Below are 23645 nucleotides of genomic sequence, written 5' to 3' on the forward strand. Positions count from 1 at the left end.
TTCCCCTTGCACATATGGTTTTGCCCATTCAGGAGTGGGGCAGGGGACCAGGGCTGCAGGGGAACTGCTGGACTGAATGCTTGAGTTCACAGTGTTAACTGGACAGAGAATCCTATTACGTGATAGGTAGCAAGCCAGGGCCTAATTTATGGAAATTTTGACCTTCAATCCCCTTTGACATTTTCAGATCAGCCACAGCCTGTGTGAGACATTAGAACCCCTACAGTAAGGGGCTCTAAATCAGCCTGTGAGGCTGCTGGAGCTGACGAGCGGGTCAGAGGTAAGAATTCACTGAGGTTCGTGTGTGGGCTGCTTGGTGCCTGTTTGACATTTATAAATCAGTGACATTCCTCTGCACAGCTCACTGCATACAGATCTCTTCAGTCACTCTGAGGAGGGCCCCTCATTTCAGTCAAGGGTGGATTTGGGCATCTTCGGCCTTTCCTTTTGACTTGAGCAAGAATGCATCTAAAGAAATCCAGCTTTATTAGCTGATGAGTTCAGCTACCACCATACAGTGTGACCTGCTCCCTCAGGAGGATGGAGCACGGGCTCTTTTAGGATCAACCCTACCTTCTTTGTGCTGTCTTCAGAGGACTTGTGCTATCTTCAGAGTTTGGGTGTGAAAGCCTTCATCACCAGGTGCAATACCAGACCCTTCACTTTTTCATCAACTGCCACAACAAACATGTTTGTCAGTTTTGTAGCACAAATAGCTGCAGTCCCATTTTGCTGGGTGCCAACAATTCGGACCAAGAGGAGGCAGCCAGCTGGATATCCAGTTTCACATGGACACTTACCTGCTGTGAATAAAACTCCACTGGGCTGAGCTGTATAAGTGGGCCTGCCCCAGATTTCTCAGAGTCTAGACTCTATGTAGAGAGAAAACATGATGAGAAAAACAAGGCTGTAGAGAGGGTAGCATTAACATCAGCCAGTTATTGTGCAATAAATATCCATATTGGATTTAGCAAGCCTGACCTGTTTAACCACTGTTTGCTTCTCCAAACCCTGAAGGTTGATGTGGACTCTCCTTTCCCCTCAGCACTGGCAATGCCTCTGCCACACACAGTTCCTCCCGGCTAGCGGCTGTGCTGGGATTTGGAATGTCCTCCCATTGCATGGTGGCCTCGAACACACCGTGGCCGGGATGGGGAGGTCATCTCCTCTGTGGTTGTGGACCAGCAGCTGTGGAGCCAAAGAGAGAGATTGTGTTTTGGGCTGCACTAAGCAGGGGGTGTAAGGATGGCCATGAGGGTATGGCTGGCACAGGGGCCATGACGGGCTTGTACACCCCAGTAACCAACACCACCACGGTCACCGGCTGCCTCGGGGAAGCCACCTGTAGCCACCTCAAAGCGAAGAGGGATAATGGCTCTTGAGCTTTTCCCTCATGCCCACACACCTTGACACTAAGGGGAAAAGCTGCTTTGGGGGGTGTGGGAGTGAAAGAGGGACGAAAATCATAACTGTGGGAAAAATCAGACAGACCTGAGGTAAAAATCAGGCAGAAGTGAGGGAAAACTCGGACAGAAGTGAGAGAAACCAGCGGAGGGAAGCCGCAGCAATGTGATGGCGGGTGGGGAGGCCCCTCTCCCGAGGGCCGGGGGGCACCGCCGTGTGCGGGGGTTGCCTCAGGTCTCCTCGGGGGGCGACGCCGGGGAGGGAGAGAGCGGGCGGGCGGCGCCGACCGCGCTCCCGGCCTGGGAAGTGCCTGAAAATGTGCGGCCGGGGCAGAGCTGGGGGGCCGGGGGAAGGGGGAGGGCGCTCCCCGGCTCCCCTCCCACCCTCTCCGGATAAATGGGCCGCCGGGAGGCGGCCGGGCGAGCGGATCGGCGGGAGCCTGCGGACGAGCCTGGCCCAGCCCAGCCCGTCGCCGTGCCCAGCGCTCCCTGCCGGCGGGGCCGCCGGGGGCTCAAGGGCCGCATCCCCCCGCGGGGCCGGGGCGGGAGGGATCGGGCCGTTGTTCCCTTCCCCGGGGGCCGCCTGACGGGCGGGCAGGGTGCGGGGGGCCGGGTGGCGGGAAGGCGGCCGGGGTAGCCCGGTCCGGCTGTTGCTGGCTCTCCGCCCCGCAGCAAGCTGAGCCCGGGCTCCGGCAGGCTGGTGGCGGCGATCGGGGCTCAGGGGGGGCCCTCCGGGCTCCCTTCCCTCCCTCCGCGGCGGGCAGCGCTGGAGGATTTTCTCCCGCTGCGGTCCCCTCGCTGCCCCCCAGACATGGTAGGTCACCTACAGCTGCAAGGGATGGACGAGAGCCTGAAGGAGAAGAGCCGGGAAGGCTTGCTGGACAGCCCGGACTCGGGGCTGCCCCCCAGTCCCAGCCCCCCTTTCTACTCCCTCTCGCCCGGTGAGGGCAGAGCTGGGGGCAGCGGTGGTGCGGACCCCCCAGCCCCGGGGCACCGGCGAGAGGCCAAGGACGGCAAAGTGGTAAGAGCCAAACCCTGAGCGCTGGGCTCTGTCCTCCCCGGGCCCCGGGGCGGGAGAAAGGCTGGCCGTGCCCTGGAGTTGGGGGGCAGCGAGGAAGGAGCCTGTGCCCACTGACTGGAGCACCCCAGCTGTGTCCCCCCCCTCAGTGCCCATCTGCCCGTGCTGGTGGACGAGGGCTCTCCTGGGCTGCTTGTGCCCCATCGTGGCTGCAGTCCGGTGTCAGCACCGTCACTGGTGTGCCCAGGCCGGGGGTTTTCTGATGCGCTCGCAGAAGTGTTGGCAGTTTGACTGGGTAGACTCTAATAACGGTGTGGGAGTGAAACCCAGGTCTGAAACAGGCTCCCCTTCCTACCTTAAGAGCAGAAAAGTGTAATTGCTTCTCAGTGACACTGTCCTGCCTGCTAGACACAGGTTGGGGCTGTATCCGTCTGGACCAAGGCAGGGGAGCCCGGCTCCCAGCCGTCCTTACGTGCTGGCATCCTACATTTATTTTGTCAGGAGCGTGGAGCCACGTTTGCTGGAGCCTCATCTGAAAGAAAGACAAAACTGTCCATTAACTTGGGGCAGGGTATGGATGTCTGTCCAGGGAGTTGGTATGGAGACACGGTCTGGGGAAGGTTGTGTGCTGCTGCCCTTTGCTGGAGTGGGGTTTTGTGGCATGAGTCTGCGTGAAAGGTTTGTGCGCTGCGTGGCCGAGCAGAGCAGGGTTAGTGGTTTGTAAGCTCAGACAGCTGGCAGTAACACTGTAGATTTTTGTTAGCCTGAAGCAGTGCCAGCGAAGCGGTTGACTGTGGAGTGGGATTTGGGTAGATTTATTATGACTATTATTCTGCTTTATTTTGTTTATTTCTATCCCTTAGCTATAAAAACTGTTTTTAAAACACAAAGTTCAGAGCATAAGCAATGGTGGTGGAGGTTTTTGAAGGATGATGAAAGTTCTTCCCCAGGGATCTTTCAGATTTTTTTTTAACATATATAAAAGACATTCGTAGGTGTATTCAACACCATTAATTGGCTTCTATATGGAATAAAAACTGCAGCACAAATCTTTCCATGGGAAAAATTTATCTACCTATGGATTAATGACAATTCAAAGATTTCTTCCTGGTAGAGACATTTTTCAATGACTTCGCACACCCTCATTTAATTTCTCAAGTTCTAAGGCTATTTTAGCATATTATTGAAAACTGCCTTTTACTCTTGAACATGCCAAAACCTTCCCCATGAACAATGACTCCTTCTCACCAGACTATGATGGGTAGGGTGTGAGGTGTTAATTATGAAAATCAAATCTCAAACCCGCTAACACTGCAGTTCCGAATATGGAGCCTTACCTGCAGATGCCTGGGCGTGTGTGCCATCTGGATGGGACTGTTTATGTACAAAGAGTTACCCACATGCCTCTGGTTTGGCAGGATCAGGCTGTTGCTATGTATTTGTAAAGTAAAATGTGGGAGGAAGATGAATGAAGGCTTGCTGGACCAGAAAACAGCTGGGGTGGAGGTGTCTGCAAAGCTCTGTAATGGGGATATGATAGCCTCCATTCCAGTAATATGACAGTTGGCCACTGCTCGTCCCAAGAAAGCCCCTAGATATTGAAGATGAAAGAGCATGAGAAAAACCTATTTCAGCTCTTGGGCTGTTAGGACTGAATTTTAGTGCTTGACTCCTACAGAGGAAAAGTTATTTCTGTGATCTGTGTAAGGCAGAATTAAGTTTTCCAGTAATTTTTAAAATTTTGATCATAAATGAACACTTTACACATTTCAGATGAACTTGCTCTGTAGATGTTTCCAAATCTTGTATCTCATTGCAACACCATGGGTAGCCCTGAGCTCTGGCTGCTAGAGTATGTGTTTCATACATAGTTACTATTTCCATGCTCTTAGTAGGTACAGAAGGTTGCAAAGATCCTAACACTGAAACCAATTTGACTGTATTATTTGGAGTGGTGCAGGACTGTGCTCTTTAACTCTGACTGTTTGGTACACTGCAACATAATGAAGTAAATAGGAACTTTCACTCTGTTTGACTACACACAGAATTTCACTTCTCATTTACACCCTGCAAATAGTGTACTTGCAGCTGTTATTAAGAAAGCAGGAAAAATACGGAGAGGATTGCTTCTTTCATACTTGAAAATTTCAGTGTCTAATTGGCTTCAATCTTGCCATTTAACAAGGACTTGCAGATCTATGAGCAATTACACAATCCATGAATGTGCTTCTGTTTAACTCTACTACTCTGCTGTTCATCAGAGCATGCAGAATTGGCAAATCAATAATTGCAGCTATTTGCACACCAAGGCATGCTTTTTTTATTCGCCTGTTATGTTAGTGTTTGTTTTGCTTATAAACGTGACAGAGCCAGGAATGCAGCCTGTGCTCTTTGTGTTATAATACTATAAAACCATATATAATTTCAGTCACTAATGGCCAAAATTCTAGTATGTACAGTTACAACAAATTGCTGTCAGGTGAAGAAAACAACATTCCAGATCTGTGGGAAGTATTTCATACTATTCCTTGTTACAGACCTATCAAAACCACCAGTCTGAATCCAGTTGCGTTCTTTTGCAATCAGCTATTTTGCTCCAACTTCACAAATATGTTGAAGAATTTTTCTGCTCTAGGACAGCTCTTATACAGACTAAAATGGGATTGCATGCCCTTATCGAAGACTCTCTTGTGTGTAAAATCTGTGTTCTCTCTGCTTTGTGTTACTAACTGTGACTGAAAAAGTAAACTCTCTACTCTTTAATAAGCACAACTTTGTTTCAAAGACAATGCACCATTTATTCACATTTAACCAGCCAATTTGGCCACAGCTTTGGGATCCAAGAAAATATGAAAGGCAATTTAGGGCCAGAGTCATAAATACCACAAGTTCAACACCATTTAGGGACTTTTTTTTTTTTTTTTTTTTTTTGCATTTTACTTGCAGTGCAGGAGAAATTGGCTTTTATTTGTTCACATAAAGTCCATGTAGGGAATTTGTCAATTGTTTTGTGCTTAAGTGCAAATATCCTAATGAAAATAGAAGATGACTTTTACCTAGTTCTGCCTTCTAAATCTTAAACATGATTAAATTGTTTAGGGTTACTGAATTCTCTAGGCTTTGCATGTAATGCTGGGACAAAAGGAACATAAATACAATGAAATAAATCTCTAATAATTTGCACAAAGAAGCTGTTGCTGGAAGGGTAGGGAGTTAAATGACATTGAAGTAGCCAGATCTGCTTAAAGTTTTCCCTGTTGTTGCCCTGAGATAAAATTTTAGGCTAGAAGAACTGCTTTTGGGCTGTGCTGAAATAAGTGCTTTACATTCAATAGAGTAACTCCTAATGGCTATCGGGGGAGAGCAGGGTCACATTCATCTGCAGAACTATCCATTGTGCCTTCTTGAAGCAGTAGACTTCTTGTCCCTTCCCAACACTGTTGCCACTGCAATGAGTTCCTTTTTATTTGAAAGATTTCAGTATTTGTGCATTTAACCTGCCTCACTGAGCACTGACTTCTGTAGGACTATATCCCAGTGGATCAGCTGTCAGTTGAATGCCCCCGTGTAGGGAATTTCTACTTACCTTCAGGAGCTGTGTTGGACAACAGTGCGGTGCCAGAATCAGTCTCGTGTGATAGGAGGAGATTCCAGCTTCATCTTGAGTGCAGAGGAGGAGGAGAGCTTGCCCCTTGGCACAGCCTGCGCAGGCACAGTCTCAACAACGGGGTCCAAGTCAGCATGTGTGTCAACCCTGTTGGATTTATGACTGATATTAAAAAAACACCCAAACCAAAACACCTCTTCCTGACATGCTGTATGTTGAAGAGCCCTTGGGCCACAGAGCCAGCATCTCATCCTACACTGAAAGTGCTCCAGGAAGGGGGTCTGTCTTGTGGGGGACTGGCTGGGGAACGTGGTCCTCAGAGGGTTTCCAGGCAATATGTAACTTCCAGAGCTGGCAACACCTATGGTGAAAGCATGTGTGAGAGAAAGGCCTAGCACCCCCAACCCAAGCCAGCTTGCAGCCCGCACATGAAGCAGGTGACATGACTCTTCAAGCCCACGGGGGTCCCAACAGATCTGGGGAGAGCCCCAGGCTTGTTTGGGGAGCAAGGCACAGCAGCAGGGCTTGCCACAAGGCTTGGAGTTTGCAGCCTGGCATTCTGACCTGCTCCCACGGGGTGGGATCCTGCAGGAATTTCCCCAGTGGGGCTTGGCGGTGGTTTTAGTTTCACACCTGCATCCCTTGCCTGGCAAAGGCTAACCCCACCTGGTTGTCCCCTGTTCCTCAGCCCCGTCCAGTTCTGAACACGCACCCACTCTTCCTCCTTGGTTCAACACCAGCAGCGAAGGAGAGGGAATGGCTCTGGGCCTCACCTCGTTTGCAAACTGTGACAAATGACACTTCTGGGCAGATCAGGGAAACAGTCATAGGGGTCTCATCATCTAATCTGAAAAATGTGGCTTTGTCTAGGGTGGTGTCTTCTAGCTGTTTAATTTCAATTGCATCCCTACGTAACACTATGGACAATAAGCAAAGCAGCACACATTTCCCACTTGAAATAGAAGAGGGAGATAGGCAGAAAGGATGTAATTCTTTGAAATAATAAAGCCCGGCTTTCTACCTGAGGTCTGCATTTACTGTTATCACCTCCAAATATAATCTCATCCGGCTCTAGTATAATTTACTCGTAATGTGCAATACATGAAGACATTGGGAAAATAAACGGTCTGTTAAACAAATACTGCTTATCAGCTAGAGTGGAGAATGTAGATGGGTGTCAAATAGCTCAGCCAGATCTTTCATTATAGCTGTAAATAACAGCTGAGTAAAGTGACATTTTCATGGACCTGACATGTTACCATAGTGGGAAATGTGGTGAGAGATTTGCTTATGCCCTAGCTCAGATGGGTACTGGGAATTTGGGAAGCTGTATCCCGTTTGTTGCCCTGAGGCTTGGAAAACTGTTTCCCCCTCACAGTCCCTAGAGACCTAATGTCACAACTTGGTGCCTTCCACAAAATGACCATAGCAAAAGGAGTCAGTTAGTTCTGGTCCTTCTTGCTCTCTGGGGAAAGGTTTTTGGGGGTTTATTTATTTCAAGTCGCATTAATTTCCTTTCCTTTTTCTTGCTTTGCTGCCTGGAATTTGGAAGCTAAAGAACAGTCAGCACATTTCAGGCCGGTTTCGTGGCACTGTTTTCCTCATCTTTGTTTTCTATTTGATAACTCTGCTTCCATTCTTGTAAGTTACTCCAAATGAAAAGTATCTTAACAGAGCCCACTGACTCTATATAATTATTAGGGGTAAAATAGCATTATTCTGCCCACTATATTATTTTTGCTGTTATTCAGAACTCTGTGATCTAACACCCCCAGCAACCAGTCGGTGAGATGACACTTGTGGCAGGTACAAAGCAATGACATGGAGCTGAAGGATGTGCGTCTGTCCTAAAGCAAGAGCCCCCCGTAATACTTATGCCACCATAAAGGAAGTGCTGTTGGTTAGCTGTAGATTGAATTCTGTTCAGCAACCAATTTTATCTGTGTTTATCTATGTGCTATTTGAAAAAGCAGAGTTTAGCTGCCCAGGCTGTTACATGCCTGAAAGGCATCAGAGTTAAGACAGAGGGAAAAATGCAGCCAAACAAGAAAGCACTTCAACTTTTTAATAACACTGTAACTCTTTGCTAGTTGAAACAAATTATGTACCGGAAAGGAAATAAAACAGATAGCATGTTTACTGCTTAATTTTCACCTTGGCTCTGTTTTGAGGGCATAATGTGTACGCGTGGGGCTCACTTTCTGATCTCTCCAATATCTTCCCTTTCACCTCCTCAACCTTTGTGAACTACCAGACTACTCCTCTCCCTGCATGAAGATTACAGGGTGGTGGCTTTTGCAGAGCTGCGTCTGCTAAGTAGCAGCACAGCTCCAATTACTGGGGACAGATTGATCAGGTCCCAGCCATAGCCTTCCAGCACAACCCCAGGGTTTGTTCTCTGGATAGACAGACCTCAGCTGTGGATCACTTGTGGACAGCCTGGTCTAAAGACATGGGGGTTTCTTGTCTTCACCATCAGTGACCCCCAGTAGTGTGCAACAAGATCTGCTCCTTGCCAACTCATTTGTAGGGCAGGGCAATAAAGAAACTTGTCTTACTTCTGAAGTATCTGGAGATCACTGAGTGATTGCTAGAAATGAGCCAAGGATCATAATTTTCTCAGGGGAGCTCAGCAATCCAGCATTCCTCTTCTTTCAGCCATTCCTATACAGAAGAAAAAATAATTGAGTCAGTATTTTTTTTTTTTTTTGACGGTCAGAACATATTTTTTTGTTTGTTTTTACCTTAAAACAGATTGTAAGGAGCTGGTGTCAAACTCTTGCCAAAAAGACAGCTTTTGACATGTGCCAAGCATATAACATTTCAGCTCCAAAGACAAATCTTTTGGAAAGCTCATATCCCCTGTTCCTTGCTTCCCAACTCCAGGTGAGATGAAGAACCAGACATTTCAGAACATCACTGGAAGTGAAACAAAATGTCACCTGAAGCACTGTTCAGTTGCTGCTATGTAAAATCTGTGCTTACTGTTTAGTGACCCTTTCACTCTGTGCAAGCAATTCACTTGCTTGTCTGGTGAACAGACTGCAGGGTCTTACAGATGATCTCTATTTTTAGATTGTGCTTTGTAAGTAATTTACATATTCCATGTGCAGACTTCCAGGTGACTTCAAGGTTTCTGACCTGCAGCAGCTCGTGGCACTACTTGTGGTAGATAAGTGTGAATTTGTAATGGTCTCTGATGGGTGGTACAAGTTGCTGGCTTTGGCTTGCCAATATCTGTGATTGTTCCAGATTTCTAAATTAATCAAGCCAAGCCTGCAGGTCTGAAGCTGATGCTTGTTTACAGCATACGAAATGCATTATGAAATGCCTTTTGTCACCCTTCCCTGCTCAAAGGTAAACTGTAATCCACAGTGGAAATAGTCTCATCACCACTCCATCCAGAATTAACCTGGAGAAGACTTAATCCTGCTCTTACCAAATTCCGTGCGTGGCAACTTTCTGCCTCTGATTGATTGCAGTCATGCCTGACAGACCCTCTGTTTCTCCATGCACACTGGTATTGTTTCTGCCGCGTGTTCTTGTTTCCTGTTCCCTGCTGTGAGACTTGTGATTTCAACAGACAGTGTTTGCCTCTGTGCTCACGCTCTGACTGAGCAGCACCCCAGGCACACAGCGGGCTGTGAAGCCTGTTCCTGTACAAATGCTGGGGGCCAGATGCCCCAGCAATGTTCCTGCTAAGCCACAGGAAGGACCTCGCCTCCTGCATCCTTGTCTCTAGGGATGTTTAGAGCACTCTTAGTGTCAGCATATGTTAGCAAGAAGTGTGAAGGTTTGGTTGCCTGGAAGCACTGAAATGGCTTCTTTAGAACTGCTTCTTTAAAACTGCACTTTACAGATGCCCTTTGTTGAACTGTTAAGAGATCTGAATTTCTCCTGTGTTAATCTAGCAAAGAAGCTCATGGTTACCATCCATGCAGGTTTGTTATTTGGCATTCTAGCAAGCTAGTCTGGATCTGAAAAGCAGCTTAATTCACAACTGTTCCATTTTACCTGATCTTCATTTGTCCCTGGCCAGTGGAAGAAGATACTCCCATAGGCTAAATGCACAGTGAGACAACATTGGGGTGCTTGTGCAGCTCAGATCAGTGCTTCCCAGCCCTTTTTCTGGTTATCTAAGTCTGCAGTCAGTTTTGGAAGCATGACCTGAAAACATCTGTTGTTTAGAAGCTGGGACAGAAGAGCTTTCCCAATTCTGTTCTGCCTCTCCACTTTTTGGGTGGTTACCAGTGTGAATCTGTCTGTGGTGGCTGTGACTTATTTTACCTGTTACGAGGGAACAGCAAGCCACCAACTTGCTGATTACACTCAAAGAGAACTATTGCCCCTCCCCAGCCAAGGTGATCATCTCAAAGGCTCCCCAAAGGCAGTGCATGGAAGAGATCAGCTTGTGCAGAGAACACCAGATGCACTTTCTTAGGCTGTCGGGTCACATGAAGGAGAGTGGAGCTGGGCATGGGCTTGGGTGGATGCCCTCTGGAAAAAATCTGGTGGTGCTGGATGAGGCAGTGGTAGTTCAAGGGCAGGGGCTTTCCCTTCAGAGCCTGTTGCAGACCTGCACCCTGGTCAGCAGCGTTATCTTCAGGATGAGATATAAAAGTCCGAACCACTTATAAGTCAGCATTATTTTGTGCTGAGAGTCATGGTTCATGGTAAAAAAAGGACATTAAAATCTTTTCCATACCTTTAGGTGTACTCTTCATGTTACAGGACAAGGCCCACCTTTCTGCCCTGAGCAAATTCGATGTTTCATCTGGGAAGTTGGAAGCACCTTTTCCTGAGCTGAGCTTTTCAAAGGGAGGATCAGAGGTGATAACTTTCTCACCTCATCTGCAAGCAGAGATCAGTTTGGGACCTTTTGGACAAGGCTTCTCCTTAAGTTGGCACAGTGTAAAAAGAGGTCAGGTTCTCAGCTGGAGTTTTGCCAATGTCAGGTCTGGCCACACGAGTATAAAGAGAAAGAGAACAGGCTCCTGAAGGAGGGACACGTATCCTTGACCTTCCTTCCTTCACCAGTTAAAGCAATCTGCATCTCTTTGCAGGTGAACCCCCAAAAGGCCAGCTTGCCTGCTGTTCATATGAATGCATATGCACATGATGTTTGACTTCTGCACCCAAATGAGCCTCTCCTCATGTACAAAATGTCTTCAGAAAGAGCTCTGGCCATGTGCAGACTGTTAAAAGCTGGAGATCTGCACCCTTATGAACTAAGGCTTGTCTGATCTAAACAATTCACATTTCAGAAGCAAAGAGCTTTATTTATGACCAGAAAGGCTGCCCTTGCCCTCCCTTGTTGATAGTGTTGAAAGCAATCCAGGAATGAACTTTGCCTTTTGGCCAGTGCTTGGTAGTGAGGGTGAACATATCTTTTTTCTCTTTTCTTTTTTTTCCTCCTCTCCATATCTATGCAAATCCTGCCCTTTTTTTGATAATGGAACAGAATACTCAGTCTAAAAGAGGGGTTGGCCATTTTACTTTACAGTTTAACACAGTAGTAAAGTGCAGGGATATTTCAATATGAAATGAGTAAACAGCTTTGTGGCTTTGGGACACAGAATTGAAGGGCTTGGCGAATTCAGATGAAGCAATGACATTTTTTGCCTTAGGCTAAGGCAGAAAGCTCAAGCCACTAGAGGAAACCAGACCTCAGCTGGTGGGAGCTGATGCTGTTGAGTGGACTCAACACAGCTTTGCCAGTTAACACCAACTTGAGGGATAACATGGTGAGCATCAGGGGACCTGCATGTTGTACAGAGTAGGGCAGAGGCTGCAATACTTCCTACCCAGTGCTGCCAATAGGAACCAGGTCACAGCCCCACTGTTCCCTTCTGTACCACCCAACCAGAAGATGCTGGGGAAGGTGGGAAGGAGTAGCATGGGAAGAGCAAGCCAATACAAGAGCTGGATCCTCAGCTACTGTCAGTGGATTCTTTGAGCCCTGAGATGATCTGACTGCCTTACACTGATGAAATATGGCTGTGATTCTAGCACATACAGCCTGTGCCTGGTGGAAAGTGGAAAAACTCCGTGAGCTTTTCAGCCATCTAGAGACCTTTCAACTCCGCACAGAGTCTGCCAGCCATCTCCTTTAAAGAGAACCTGTGTCCCTGTGTGTCATAAATTGCTGCTGACAAAAAAGTGGTGGCAGGGACAAAAACCTGTAGTGACATTTTTCCAGGAGGGCAGGATTAGGCTTAATTAGCTGCTGGGCATAGTCCAAACACCAGACACAGGATCCCTGTATGTGGGAACTGATGTTTAAGAGCCCTCCAGTATAGCGAAGCGGGATTACTCATTTTTGTGATGGGCAGAGGAGCCAAGGTTGGACTGTGACAATTTGTTAGAGTAAGTAACTTCAGGGTGTAATTAATCTTAAAAATCCAGTTTCTGGTGTCATGAATTAGAGCAGCTCCATTCATTAAAAAGTCCTGGCTTGAAACCATTTTCCTTCATTTCAGAGGCCACAAGGTGCCCCAGTGTCTCACCCCACATTCAGTTGTGCATGGTTAACTAGAACGTCCCTTGGATCATGACAGGCATTTTTGGCACAGAAACTTCAGCAAGTCTACCACTTCCCCCACTGGATTGTTTCAAGGGATACATTATTTTCAGCTTATATACATATATATAAATATATATATATATGCACATCTCACTTAAGTAGACCTACATCCTTCAAGTCAGCAGACTTAGGCCCTATCTCTGTGTTGCATCAGACTTGGAGCACTTCTCCATGCTGGTGTCCTTTGAGTCTTACAGAGACTTGTTAACTCATAACAGTGAAAGCAACATCAGGGCTAAAGAAACCCCCCAAACAATTGCAATTCCTGTAAGAAACAAGAAAGGAAGAAGGAAAGGAAGGGCTGAATTCCAACAAACAGATACTGCAGCATGCCAGAGATCTCAGCGGTCACTTACCTGGGCGATGTGCTGGGCAGAGGGAGGTGAGAGGGTATTGGTGAGTGGAGGGCAGCCTGCTGCGTTTCATCAGCCCTGGGAGCTGAAAGTCAGTCTGTAAATTCATACAACCAGAGGTGTATCAAAAAGTCAAGATCAGAAAGTGAAGGCATCATAAATGCAAGGCCTGTATGAGTCTTGTCTGTGTGAGGATGAGGGTTAGTAGTCCCATTCTCTGCCAGCCACCATAAGACTGTTTTTTGGCAACATGACAGTGGTCCTCCCCTTTGAGCTTTCTGCATGGAGAAGAGTACCCTCCTCAGTGTGATGAACTAGCCTGGAACCCTGCTACAAACCTGGAAAAGATGGGGACTGCGAGGGGGAGCTGAATGATGCTGAGAGCGCAAGCAAGGCGAGCCTAGCTTGCAAGAAACAAAGTTGATCCTGATGCTGCCGCAGTCACTTGTTCTCATTGCCAAAGAGTCTGTCATCTGCAGTGTCTCCCACGGGACTCTGAGGAGATGGAGTTCGGCAAGGTTGGAGGCACTGGTGTCTCCTGCCAGTGCTGAACGTGCTGCTGCTGCTGTCTGCTCAGCTTCCAGCCACAGCACATTATGAACCGCGCCAGCTTCACCTGTTGTGTCCCAACACTTGCTGTGCTCTTCTTCCCTGCAGATGCCCTACCTGCTCCTGAATCCGTCCATGCCAGAGATGAGGCCTCGAATGTACCCTGTGTTTTTTGGAGAAAGCATTGAGGTCAGCCCTGAGCCCATGCAGGAAATCAGGTACAGATGGGATTGGGTGGGTGGGCGAGGATTTCTGTCTTTTTCCTGGTGATTCTCCTGCAAAAAATTGAAATGTTTTTACAAATGGGAGTCGTGGTTATTTTGATGGGAAGGGAGGGACAGGTGGGAGAGTAATGCCTGAAGTAAAGACACTGGCAGCAGCAGGGGCGGAGGGGAGGAGGCAAGACCTGGAGGGACGTTGTAGGAGAAAGATTTCCTTCCGAGGCCACCTCAAATCCAAGGCTGTGAGAGAAAACCATTACCATCTGTAGGCTTGATGGCCTCCACTAAGTAACCTGATGGTCTTCATCCTGTTCCCTGCTGACTTGTGTCCTCACAAGAAGCAACACCCTTATAATTGGCTCCTGTTTTTGTTAGCCCTTGCAGCTGAGAAACCAACATTAGACCAGCCCACAGAGACGGAATGAGCTCCTCCTCATGAGGAGATGGCCCCTCAAGCCAGTGGTGGAGGTGTTCTGACCTCCTGTGGGTCTGGTGCTGCGGCCGATGGCTAAACGTTGGTTTCTGCTCTTCTTTCACTCTTTTGCTGGTATGGAATGTACTCTGCAAACAGCATGGAGCAGTTACACGCAGCTTGGGGCAGCGACGGTGGGAGAACTGTAAACCCAGTTCCCACCCCCCTCAACCTATGCAAACGTCTCTCTGGAAATGTACCCCAGTAAATCTCAGAGGAACTGCCAGCGGGCATGTTTTTACGGTGATTACATCGGAGTCTTGTTTTATGTGTGCTGAATGACTTGCTTACACCCTAGCTGTGCAAAATACATTACAGCAGCTCAGATTACATGCAGTGCACAATCAGTCAGCCCCCCTGCGGGTGGAGGTAATGACAAGCACACACCCAGCTTTTAATCTTTTTTACGTGGAGCTGCACATTCCTTGGCTGCTGATTGCTGGAGGAGCACTTGGGGAGTGGGGAAAACAAGTGAAAGTCCTGCTGCTCCCCATGACTGGGGATTCTAGGAAAAGTCCCTTACGTGGCCTGGTGTCCATACATCTCTTCTGGATGCCTGCAGAAAACGGGCAGGGCAGTGACATCCCATGTTTTGTGGGTTCTTCATCTCATGGCTGTTAACATGGCCACTTCCTTTGAGACAAATGGCTTGGATATTGGACAGCCATAGCCCACAGCATCTCTTTGCTTTACCTGCTATTTGACCATTGCTTGGATTTTTTCTGTAGGCCCTAACAAGCAACCTCACCCCTCATCCCCCAGCACCCTGATTTTAGCTAGCTTAGGCCTCTGTGCTCTGATGGCAAGGCAATATAAAGAAAAAAAATACAAACACACAGTCTTAACAGCTCAACAAGTGTCCATTGCACCATGCTTCTGCCATCTATGAAAACCTCACTTACAGCATTATTTTTCTGCCAAGCCAGGGCTTGCATGGACAATAGGGCCTGTGAAAGCAACACTAGTCATGCTGTGTTGAGAAGTAGGTTCTCCCTGACCCCAGTGTGACATCCCGTGTCCCTGGCCCACCACCAGCATCTATTCAGCCTGGTCACTGGGGCAGTGACACCTCCCGAGGCTCGCACTAGCAATAGGGAGTGTGGTGAGACCTACTGTGGAGTCAGTGATCAGAGGGGACCTTTGTTTTGCAGGGGTCCTCAGCATTTCAAGTTGATGCTGCATGGCTGTGATTGTTAAAAATGCTCAGGAAAAGGCTGGCTCAAGAATTTTCCTGGGATTTCAAGCTTTTCCTGCACAGTCCATGGATGAATGTCCATCCTCAGCCTCTGACCTACCTCAGTTGAGGGGTTTCACCACCTCTTGATGTTCTTTTCTAACTGGGTGTTTGCCTCCAGTGTAGCTCTCAGGACTGAGCTGAGGCCCCAGTAGGGCCCATGGAGGAAACCAGAACAAGCAGCGGATTGCTTGGAGCCTGTGCAACAAGGTCTCTTCTGCCCTGGCATGTCCAGGCAGGCTTGGTCCTCTGTGCAGCTGCACTGCAGAAATGCTGAGGTAGATTCACAGCAACATGGGGTTCCACCAAGATTCACTAGCAGGAAGGAGTCCTCTTGGCCCTCTGCTTTGGGTTGTAGGCTTGGCAGCTGCCCCTGTGTCTGTGCAGTGAGAGATCGTAAACATTGCCAGCTCCAGAGGTTTAGAGAAGAGTCCTCCCTATCTTCTCTCCTTTGCTACTGGGCTGTGCTCCTGACACCTTGCTTTCCTCTGTAGGTGCAATTCCGAGGTGAAGTATGACTCCGAGAAGCATTATCGGGATGACATCTTCTACGGCCCCATCCCCACCGTCACCACCTACAGCGAGACAGTCATTGCTGCTCCCAATTGCACCTGGCGGAACTACAAGTCCCAGCTGATCTTTGAGCCCCGCCAGAAGCCACTGAGGTTTCAGAGCACGACCATCATTTTTCCTAAGCATGCCAAGAACATTTACCGGACCACCCTCAACTACAGCTTGGGTTGTGCCAAGCGTTGGTTTGCTTCCAGCGTGCAGCTGGAACTCTGTGAGGAAACCAGCCCGTGCGTCATCTACAGTGAGACCCTCTGATCCGCCCTGTCGCTGGCAACCTTGTGACCTCAAGGAGGCTGTGGCCTTTGCTGGGTCTCTGGCTGGGCCTTCATTGATGGCGACTGAATATTAATGGCTGGAAAACACGTCGTCTTGGGTGAGGCTGAACTGGCTGGGAGGAGGCTTGCAGGGCACGGGATGGTTTTGATCAGTGAGAGGCTGGCTTGTATTTTGCAACGTTCCTGACATTCATGATCTGGATTTTATTTTTGTTTTTTTTCCAAGCATATCTATTTTTGACTTGTGTTTAGATGAAATCAAGATGACAAAGGACCCTATTACCCATAGCAGAGTGCTGCGTTGTGAGCTCTGTAGGTCTCGTCTAGCACGTAGGTGAGACTCGCTGTAACCTTCAGAGCTGTTTTGGTCTCTGTAAAGGGAAGACCAGCTGCAGAATCAGCGTCCAGCCTGACCAGCATATACCTAGCCAGGTCTCTTAGAGTTTAAGTGCAGAGGAGGCAGTTACTTGTATCAACACATCACAGCTTGCTCCAACAGCTCATCTGGGAGATAGCTGCAGTATTACACCACTGCAGTAACCTCAGGCCTCTCACTGGGAGGAGTGGGGACTGTGACCAAGAAAAAGAGGAAGAAAACAGGCGTATGGTGCTCTTGCTAGCAGCTAGATGTTTATGTACTGTAGCAGGGCACAGCACGACCAGGAGATGGGAGAAAGGCCTACCCTGACACACGGCCACCTCTTCTGTGAGCCCAGCCAGGAGTATGCAGGGGAGATTGAGGAAACTGAAGGGCTATTTTCTAAAAGTGTCCTTTCTTCCAGTGCCCTTTCTTCAAAAGTACTGTCAGACCAAGTGTGCCATGCTGTTCATTGTCTTGAACACCCAATTTACAGGGATCTTTACACCCTTGCAACCCTTTTGAGTTTCAGGGAATGGCTGTATTGCAGAGAGCAGTGTAGTACAGGAAGATGCTAGCTAGCTTCAAAGAAGCCAGTGCAGGGTTAACTCACGAGCAAGGTTCCTCACCCTCTCAGTAGTTTCCATACCTGTGGCATGGACAGCTTCACTGACTGTGGAGGAGCAGCCAAACTTTCTCAGTGTACAGCCTGAGGTATTGAAGAGCTCAAATTCATCCAGATTTCCTTAATCAGTAGCAGTTCAATGGATACTTTGCAAACAGCTGAGCTGTCTCTGCAAAAGGATCAAGAAACACTGAGGGAGCAGGAGTGACTACAGCCATCCTAAGGTAAACCACTCCCCACTCATGAATCATATCTCCCATTATCACTTCACTTTGGTAGCTCACTGAAAAGCTGCAAGAGCCTGGATTCACACAAACATATAACCTTTGAAAATGGCATGGAATTGTCTCCAAAAATCTTACCAAGAATTTTTGCATGCTGCTTAGAAGAGCCCAGACTTAGAAAATAACCACACAGCTCCAGAAATTAATTGCCAGTTTTCCCTCTTCTAAACTTTCCATTTTGTTCCTGACTTGCGAGTCTGATCGAGTTATTTCGGAACACAACTGAGCAGCCAAGTCAGAAAACCTATTAACAATGTCAACAAGACGTAGCTGATTGCCCAGAACAGCTGACGCACAAACCCAGAGAGATTAAAAAAAAATACATCTGAAAAACTTAAAAAAATAATAAAATTAAGTAGTGACTTATAAAGATACTTTTTCCATCAGTTTCAAAAGGCAATTGGTAAATGTGACCAGAACTGTGACCTTTATGAAACAGAGTTCTCTTGTTTAAAATGAAGAACCGTTTTTCCACCAGAGGTACATATAAGGTCTTTATATACAAACTTAAATCCTGACAGCTGAAGCATCATTAGTACTGAAAGATGTGTGCTATGGCAGTGGCGAACTCCATCTCTCTGTTTGGGAGTTAGGACTTGCTAGGTGGAAACCTCTCAAAGGATTTCCAAGACTTCCACCTACTGCTGAATTCTTTTCAGCAACACAGAAACAAGGATTGTACTTATTACTGGCCAAATTTTGCTGTCACTGACTGTCAGCATCAAAGCCTGGAAGAGCAACATCTGCTTCCAAAGGGATTATTATATGCCTGAAGCAACCCTTCTCCCCAGGGCTCCAGCACACGTGAGTGCTGTGGGGTTAGCGCAGGCAGCAGGGCAGTTGAAGCTGAGATGAATGTGGGCCCAGCGCAATGCAAGTTGGTGAAGCACTTACTTGCTAGCTCACCTCGAGGTCCCTCCCGTTTATCCAAGTGCTGGGGAGCGAGCCTTGTGAGCCGTGGAAATACTCATCTGCCTTCCTGGGTCCACTGTGGAGGCTCTGGAGGGCTCTTTCCGTGTACCCATGAGAGTCTGTAGCAAAGGGGGTGGGTTTCCAAGCTGAGCAACAGCGTAATCCGGGTTCAAAAGCAGGGCTGATACTCATGCCCAGGAGATCCCTGCATGGTGACAGATCAGATTGCAGACACCTCTACTGAGCAAGCATGGAGACAGGCTGACTCCAAGCCAAAGGGATGCCAGAGACCCCCTATTTTGACCATACATCAGGCTTTTCTCCTGTTAACAGCTGGATTATTCCCTTGCTGCAAGCACAAAGCTGCAGTTTTTGATCACACTGGTCTTTGAGCAGGTCAGGTTTTCCCTGGGAAATCATTTTATCATGGCCAGCTGCAGGCTTCTACCCACTTTGCCTGCTGTTAGTTCTGCTTCCTAAACGCTGGCTGCAACAGAAAATTAGAATTTGAAGAAAGCCAAAAAAACAGTGTGCAAATAGAAATCCAGTGAAGAGACCTGAACCACAGCCTGGTCTTTCACTATGCAAGGATGGAGGCTGCTAAGGCAAAGTCTCACAGGTGGATGTGACCCCCAGGAGGGTGCAATTGGGGGCTGTGTCTGTGGCACTGGAGGGTCCCCACATGTCCAGGCCAGGCCTCTTTGAAACTTCATGCTTTGTTTTCTCTGCAAATAGACTAGAAATGACCTATCATACTCCTACTCCTTTGAGCTTAAGCAGCTTTTCTGGTTTTGCCATTTTGCCATGTCAGGACAAAAAAAGACAGCAGCTTGGGTTTCTTGGCTGCTGAACATACTTTGAGCTGTGTAGCCATGGACAGGCCATGGTGGGCTGCCACCCTGGACCACATCCAAGCTGTGACATTGCCAAGTGCCTGAGCTCTGTAGAAATTTTGAAAATTACCTTCTTATCTGGTGTCTCCCATGGGCCCATCACAAGCTGCTTTTCTTCTCAGTGAACGCTGGCATTGGGAAGGGACTTTGTTTTTCCTGAGGACAAGAAAACCAGAGAGGGTCAGCTCTTCATCCTTGCCTGGGCACAGATCCCCCCCTGCCCACCCACCCCCCGTCCCTATTGCTCCTATCCCTGTGGCTGGGTTGGATGGTGGTAGAAGAGCCGAAGTTTGTCTTGCCCATGACTGAGAAAAGTGATGATTTTTTTTTTGTTTTGCTTAAACACCAGAAACTGAATTTTGTGTGTGTGTTGCCAATTAAGAATCACTCCGAGCAGCCAAAAAACACCTTACCTGTATTACTTTTGTACATCTAAAAGGAACAATTAGTCCCACTAAAAAGGTGGGTTTCTTTTAAATGGAGCATTATTAATCTCAACCAACAGATCTTTGTTCACGTATATTGTCTCAAAGATATAAATGATAAATTCAGGCCATGGAAATGCTGCTTGGAAAGGTGAGTTTCCTTGAGCAGTTGGGACCGTGGTTACACAACTTCTCCCCAGGATCCTAACATGCCTCTTGCCCACAGTTCTGTAAGCCTGGTGGGTAAAGTCAGACACTGCCTTTAGGAATTATTTTCTGTCAATAGTTATTTTTGAGATCAGAAACTTTGCCAGAAGGCATCTGTTTCTTTGGGGGTGAAGGTTGTTTTTTTCAATATGGAAAGTCACTGTCTGAAAGGTGTGGGGTTTGCCCTTCATCCCCATCATTCCTGTGTTCGTTTTGCCCCTGAATGCAACAGAACGTGCTTCTGTCTGGTCTGCCTGCATTGCTGTCATTGAATTTGGGGCCAAAAAGAAGGAACCCTGAATAATATTGAACTTTCAGAATCTGCGGAATACTTTGCACAAACTGCAGAGAACAACTTTGACCAAAACAGTTTACTGCTTCTTTTGTCTCTATTTTTTTTTTTTTTTCTTAGCCAGCTCTGCTTTTCTCAATGTGAAATACAGACAGATTCGCACCCTAGGTGCGTACTTTCTGGGAATGAGGAAATGAGGTTTGGGTGTTGATAGCAGTGTTTGAGTGAGCTGCTGGTCAGAGAAGTGAATGCTATTTACTATTTATGTTGAGTGTGTCTTAAAAATAAAGGGAAAGGTCACTAGAAGGTTAATGAGCAAAAGACTTTGTAGATCAAACTGAAGACTAAAGGCTGTGTGAATCTGATCTAGAGGTGAATGGTTCTGTGTGTGAACACTGTGTGCTAGGATATTTAGCCATTATAGTTTTAAGCTGCCTTTTTTTCCTGTAGGGAAGGGCATCCTTGCCTTCATTAGACCTGAAACAAAAATCAGATCCATCCTCTGTCACAGTCATTTAGTCCCACTGAAGTCTGTGAGCATCAGCATTCCCCAGGCTCGCTGGGGACTGTGTGTATCAAGCACACATGCACAGAGCTGTGCCTCTGTGGAGATGGGGGAACACTTCATAGGGAATGATGGATCTTGTTGTGGGATACTACAATTTCCACTGGCAGTTAAACTGTGCTCCCTGAGGATCACCCCATCACTCACAAATTGATCTGTTCTGAGCATCTCCACTAAAGCTCTCCTATAACCATTGTATTTGATAAGTCTTGGGAGGCACTAATACTTTTTCAGATACTGTGATGGCCATCAGAATGAGCAAAGTATCCTACCATGTGAATCGTGACCTGAAGATGGGGTTGAAAGGTGTTTGAAGGTTAGAGGGGGAAGAAGAGAACATATAACTGGTGGAAATGCATAAGGATGTGTCATATTTTTATTTTTGTAAGTCTGATTCTCTAAGTGCTTGTAAAGTACTTTACTGTTGTATATGTGGTGATGCCGTAGTTCACAATATCCTTTTATTTTTGTATATTCCCCCCTCCACAATAATCCCTTTCTGTTCAACTCATAGAGAGTAATTTAAGAAGACAAAATTTATATATCATAATAAAATGCTCAAACTGTCATGCTGATGTATCTGGAGTTTCTTTCCTCTTCCTTATCCATTTACTTGGTGCTTAATGCCCCTTTACTGTCCCATACTGAGGGAATGTTTCTGGTGTGTCCTTCCCTTGCCCGTGGATTTCAGCCCAGCTCCCCATGGTCGGGAGGCTGCGGTCTCAGCCAGCCAGTGCTGTGATGTGTAAAACCTGCTCTGTCACCCAGGCCCAGGGAAAGTTGAAATAGCAGAGGGCACAAAACTCATGGTTCCTGCAGAGGCAGTTCTACCTTTCAGGATTTCACTGGTTGACAGTTTTACCATTCCTTCACTCTAAATTTCCCTCTCACTGCTCAACCTTTTTCTACCCAGCTATGAAGCCCTGGTGTTCAATCTAGATAATTCCTCTCGTAGGTATTCCATGGCTTTCAAGGGCAGGAAGAACTGATATAATGCTTATTTCATGTCCAGGTATCCACATCCTAGTACAGTATTGGGACCCCTGCTACATCCTGGCTCTCCGATCATGAAGGCAGATGGGTTGCATCAGGGCTAAAACCCTGCCTAGCCATGAGGTGCACTTTAAAGCCATTGCTGTAAATGCCTCAGGCTTGCCAGCCAGCTATTAGTAGAGTGTTCAGCTGTCTTCCAAGACCTAAGATGTCTGCAGGGAGAATCTGACACTAATCCTTATGGAAAAATCATATTGGATTTATGGGGATGAAGTCAATAGGCTTGGATGAAAACAGCTGTTAAACTCTAAGGAATGGAAAGGAGAGCCCTGTTACGCAAGAGGCTTGCTTCAGGTGCACGGGAAGTACCCGTGTCCTCATCCCAAGCTTTTTGACATAGATCATGGCTGAACTACTCCTAGGATGAAGGATGGGAGGCACACTCATGCTCAAGCACCTGAGGAAACACAACGTGAAGTCAGGGGATGTACAGACTGGGCAAGTTCAATGGTTGAAACCCAAATACCAGATGAAGGACATGTGCATCCACTCCTGTTATTTAAATAAAACCATAAAATATGAATGCCGTCCAATGAAGATTCCTGAGGTGGCAGCTAAATCCTCAGCAGAAAAAGCAGTATTAGATGCAGGATATGTGTTTTGGCAAGTGCGCTCAGATGAGCTAACCCCTAAGCTAGTGGCTTTTACTGTGCCATTTGGATGTTGTAAATTTAAGCAGATGATGCTTGGTATTAGATTTGCTCCTGGGATATTTCAGAGAGTAATTGCACATATCTCTCAAGGATTACAAGGTGCTGAAGTTATAATGGATGGACTTTGAATTTAGACTAGATGCCTTTATGAACAGAAGGAAAGGTTTAGGCTGGTTTTACAGACAGCAAAAATGCTGTGTGTAAAATGCCAAAAGCCTTACCTAAAAGAAGTTGCTGATAATGGGCAGCTACAAATTAAATAATAATAAAACCCCACATGCTGGGATCCCCATTCCACTCAGCAAAGCAAAGCTGTAAGGGAACAACAGATGCCTTTACCAAATTTCATTCCACAACTATGTACAGTCAACAAACAACAGAGGGATTTACCAGAGAAAGAACCTTACCTGATACTGGCGCTGTAAAAACTTCCCCCTGCTGCCAAGCCATCAGATTGAAACTACCACGCGTGAGACCTTGGGCTTGATCTCTGCTCCTTATGCTCAGCAGATGGCAATGTCACAGCCTGGACCTGCAGAAGTGGCTTCGGAAGACCTAGGCAATGCCAAGCAGCAGGGAAGTTGTAGTGTCCTCAAAAATGTCACGAATCTGTGCCCATGTGAGGGAACTACCAGCAGCATGCCTGGACTGATGCGCATCATGGCCATCTGCAGGAACTGCATCTCCTCTGGCGCAGGACACTGAGCTGCCACTTCGCCCACCTCTGTGCAGAGCAGACATGGGTTGGGAGGCTGTCACAGCAGACATGCCTCAAGGTGCCTCTGTCTCCAGAGCAGCTGACCCTGTGTCTCCACAACCACCTCCTGGAGCGACCAACCCAGGATGACCGACCCCACCTGAGATGCTCTAGGTGCAGCTCTGCGACCTCCTCTTGCCCGGTGATGCAGGTTTGGTGCCCTCAGGAGGCACCTTGGCTTCAGCAGTTGAGACCCCAGGGTGGCTGCAGGGACCTGTGCATGCTTGGGCTGGTGGTGGGATGGTGGCTTCCCTGGCTGGCACTTCCAACTGCCCTCTGCAGTACCTGCTCAGCCATGCTAAGGAGTGTATCTAGGGCTGATTTTCAGCCCAT

The 23645-nt window shown here is 47.4% G+C and overlaps 1 protein-coding gene across 1 annotated transcript; it reads left to right on the forward strand.

The window, feature by feature from the left end:
• The first annotated feature begins 1833 nt into the window (after positions 1-1833).
• LOC104355441 (refilin-A) lies at positions 1834-21418 on the forward strand. Its single transcript, XM_033008309.2, has 3 exons — positions 1834-2424; positions 13622-13731; positions 15935-21418. The coding sequence occupies exons 1-3, from the start codon at positions 2215-2217 to the stop codon at positions 16266-16268; spliced, it is 654 nt and encodes a 217-aa protein (XP_032864200.1). The 5' UTR covers positions 1834-2214; the 3' UTR covers positions 16269-21418.
• Positions 21419-23645: the final 2227 nt, after the last annotated feature.

Source organism: Tyto alba, unplaced genomic scaffold (assembly GCF_018691265.1).
Source record: "Tyto alba isolate M040663 unplaced genomic scaffold, T.alba_DEE_v4.0 Super-Scaffold_44, whole genome shotgun sequence".
Classification (NCBI taxonomy): domain Eukaryota; kingdom Metazoa; phylum Chordata; class Aves; order Strigiformes; family Tytonidae; genus Tyto; species Tyto alba.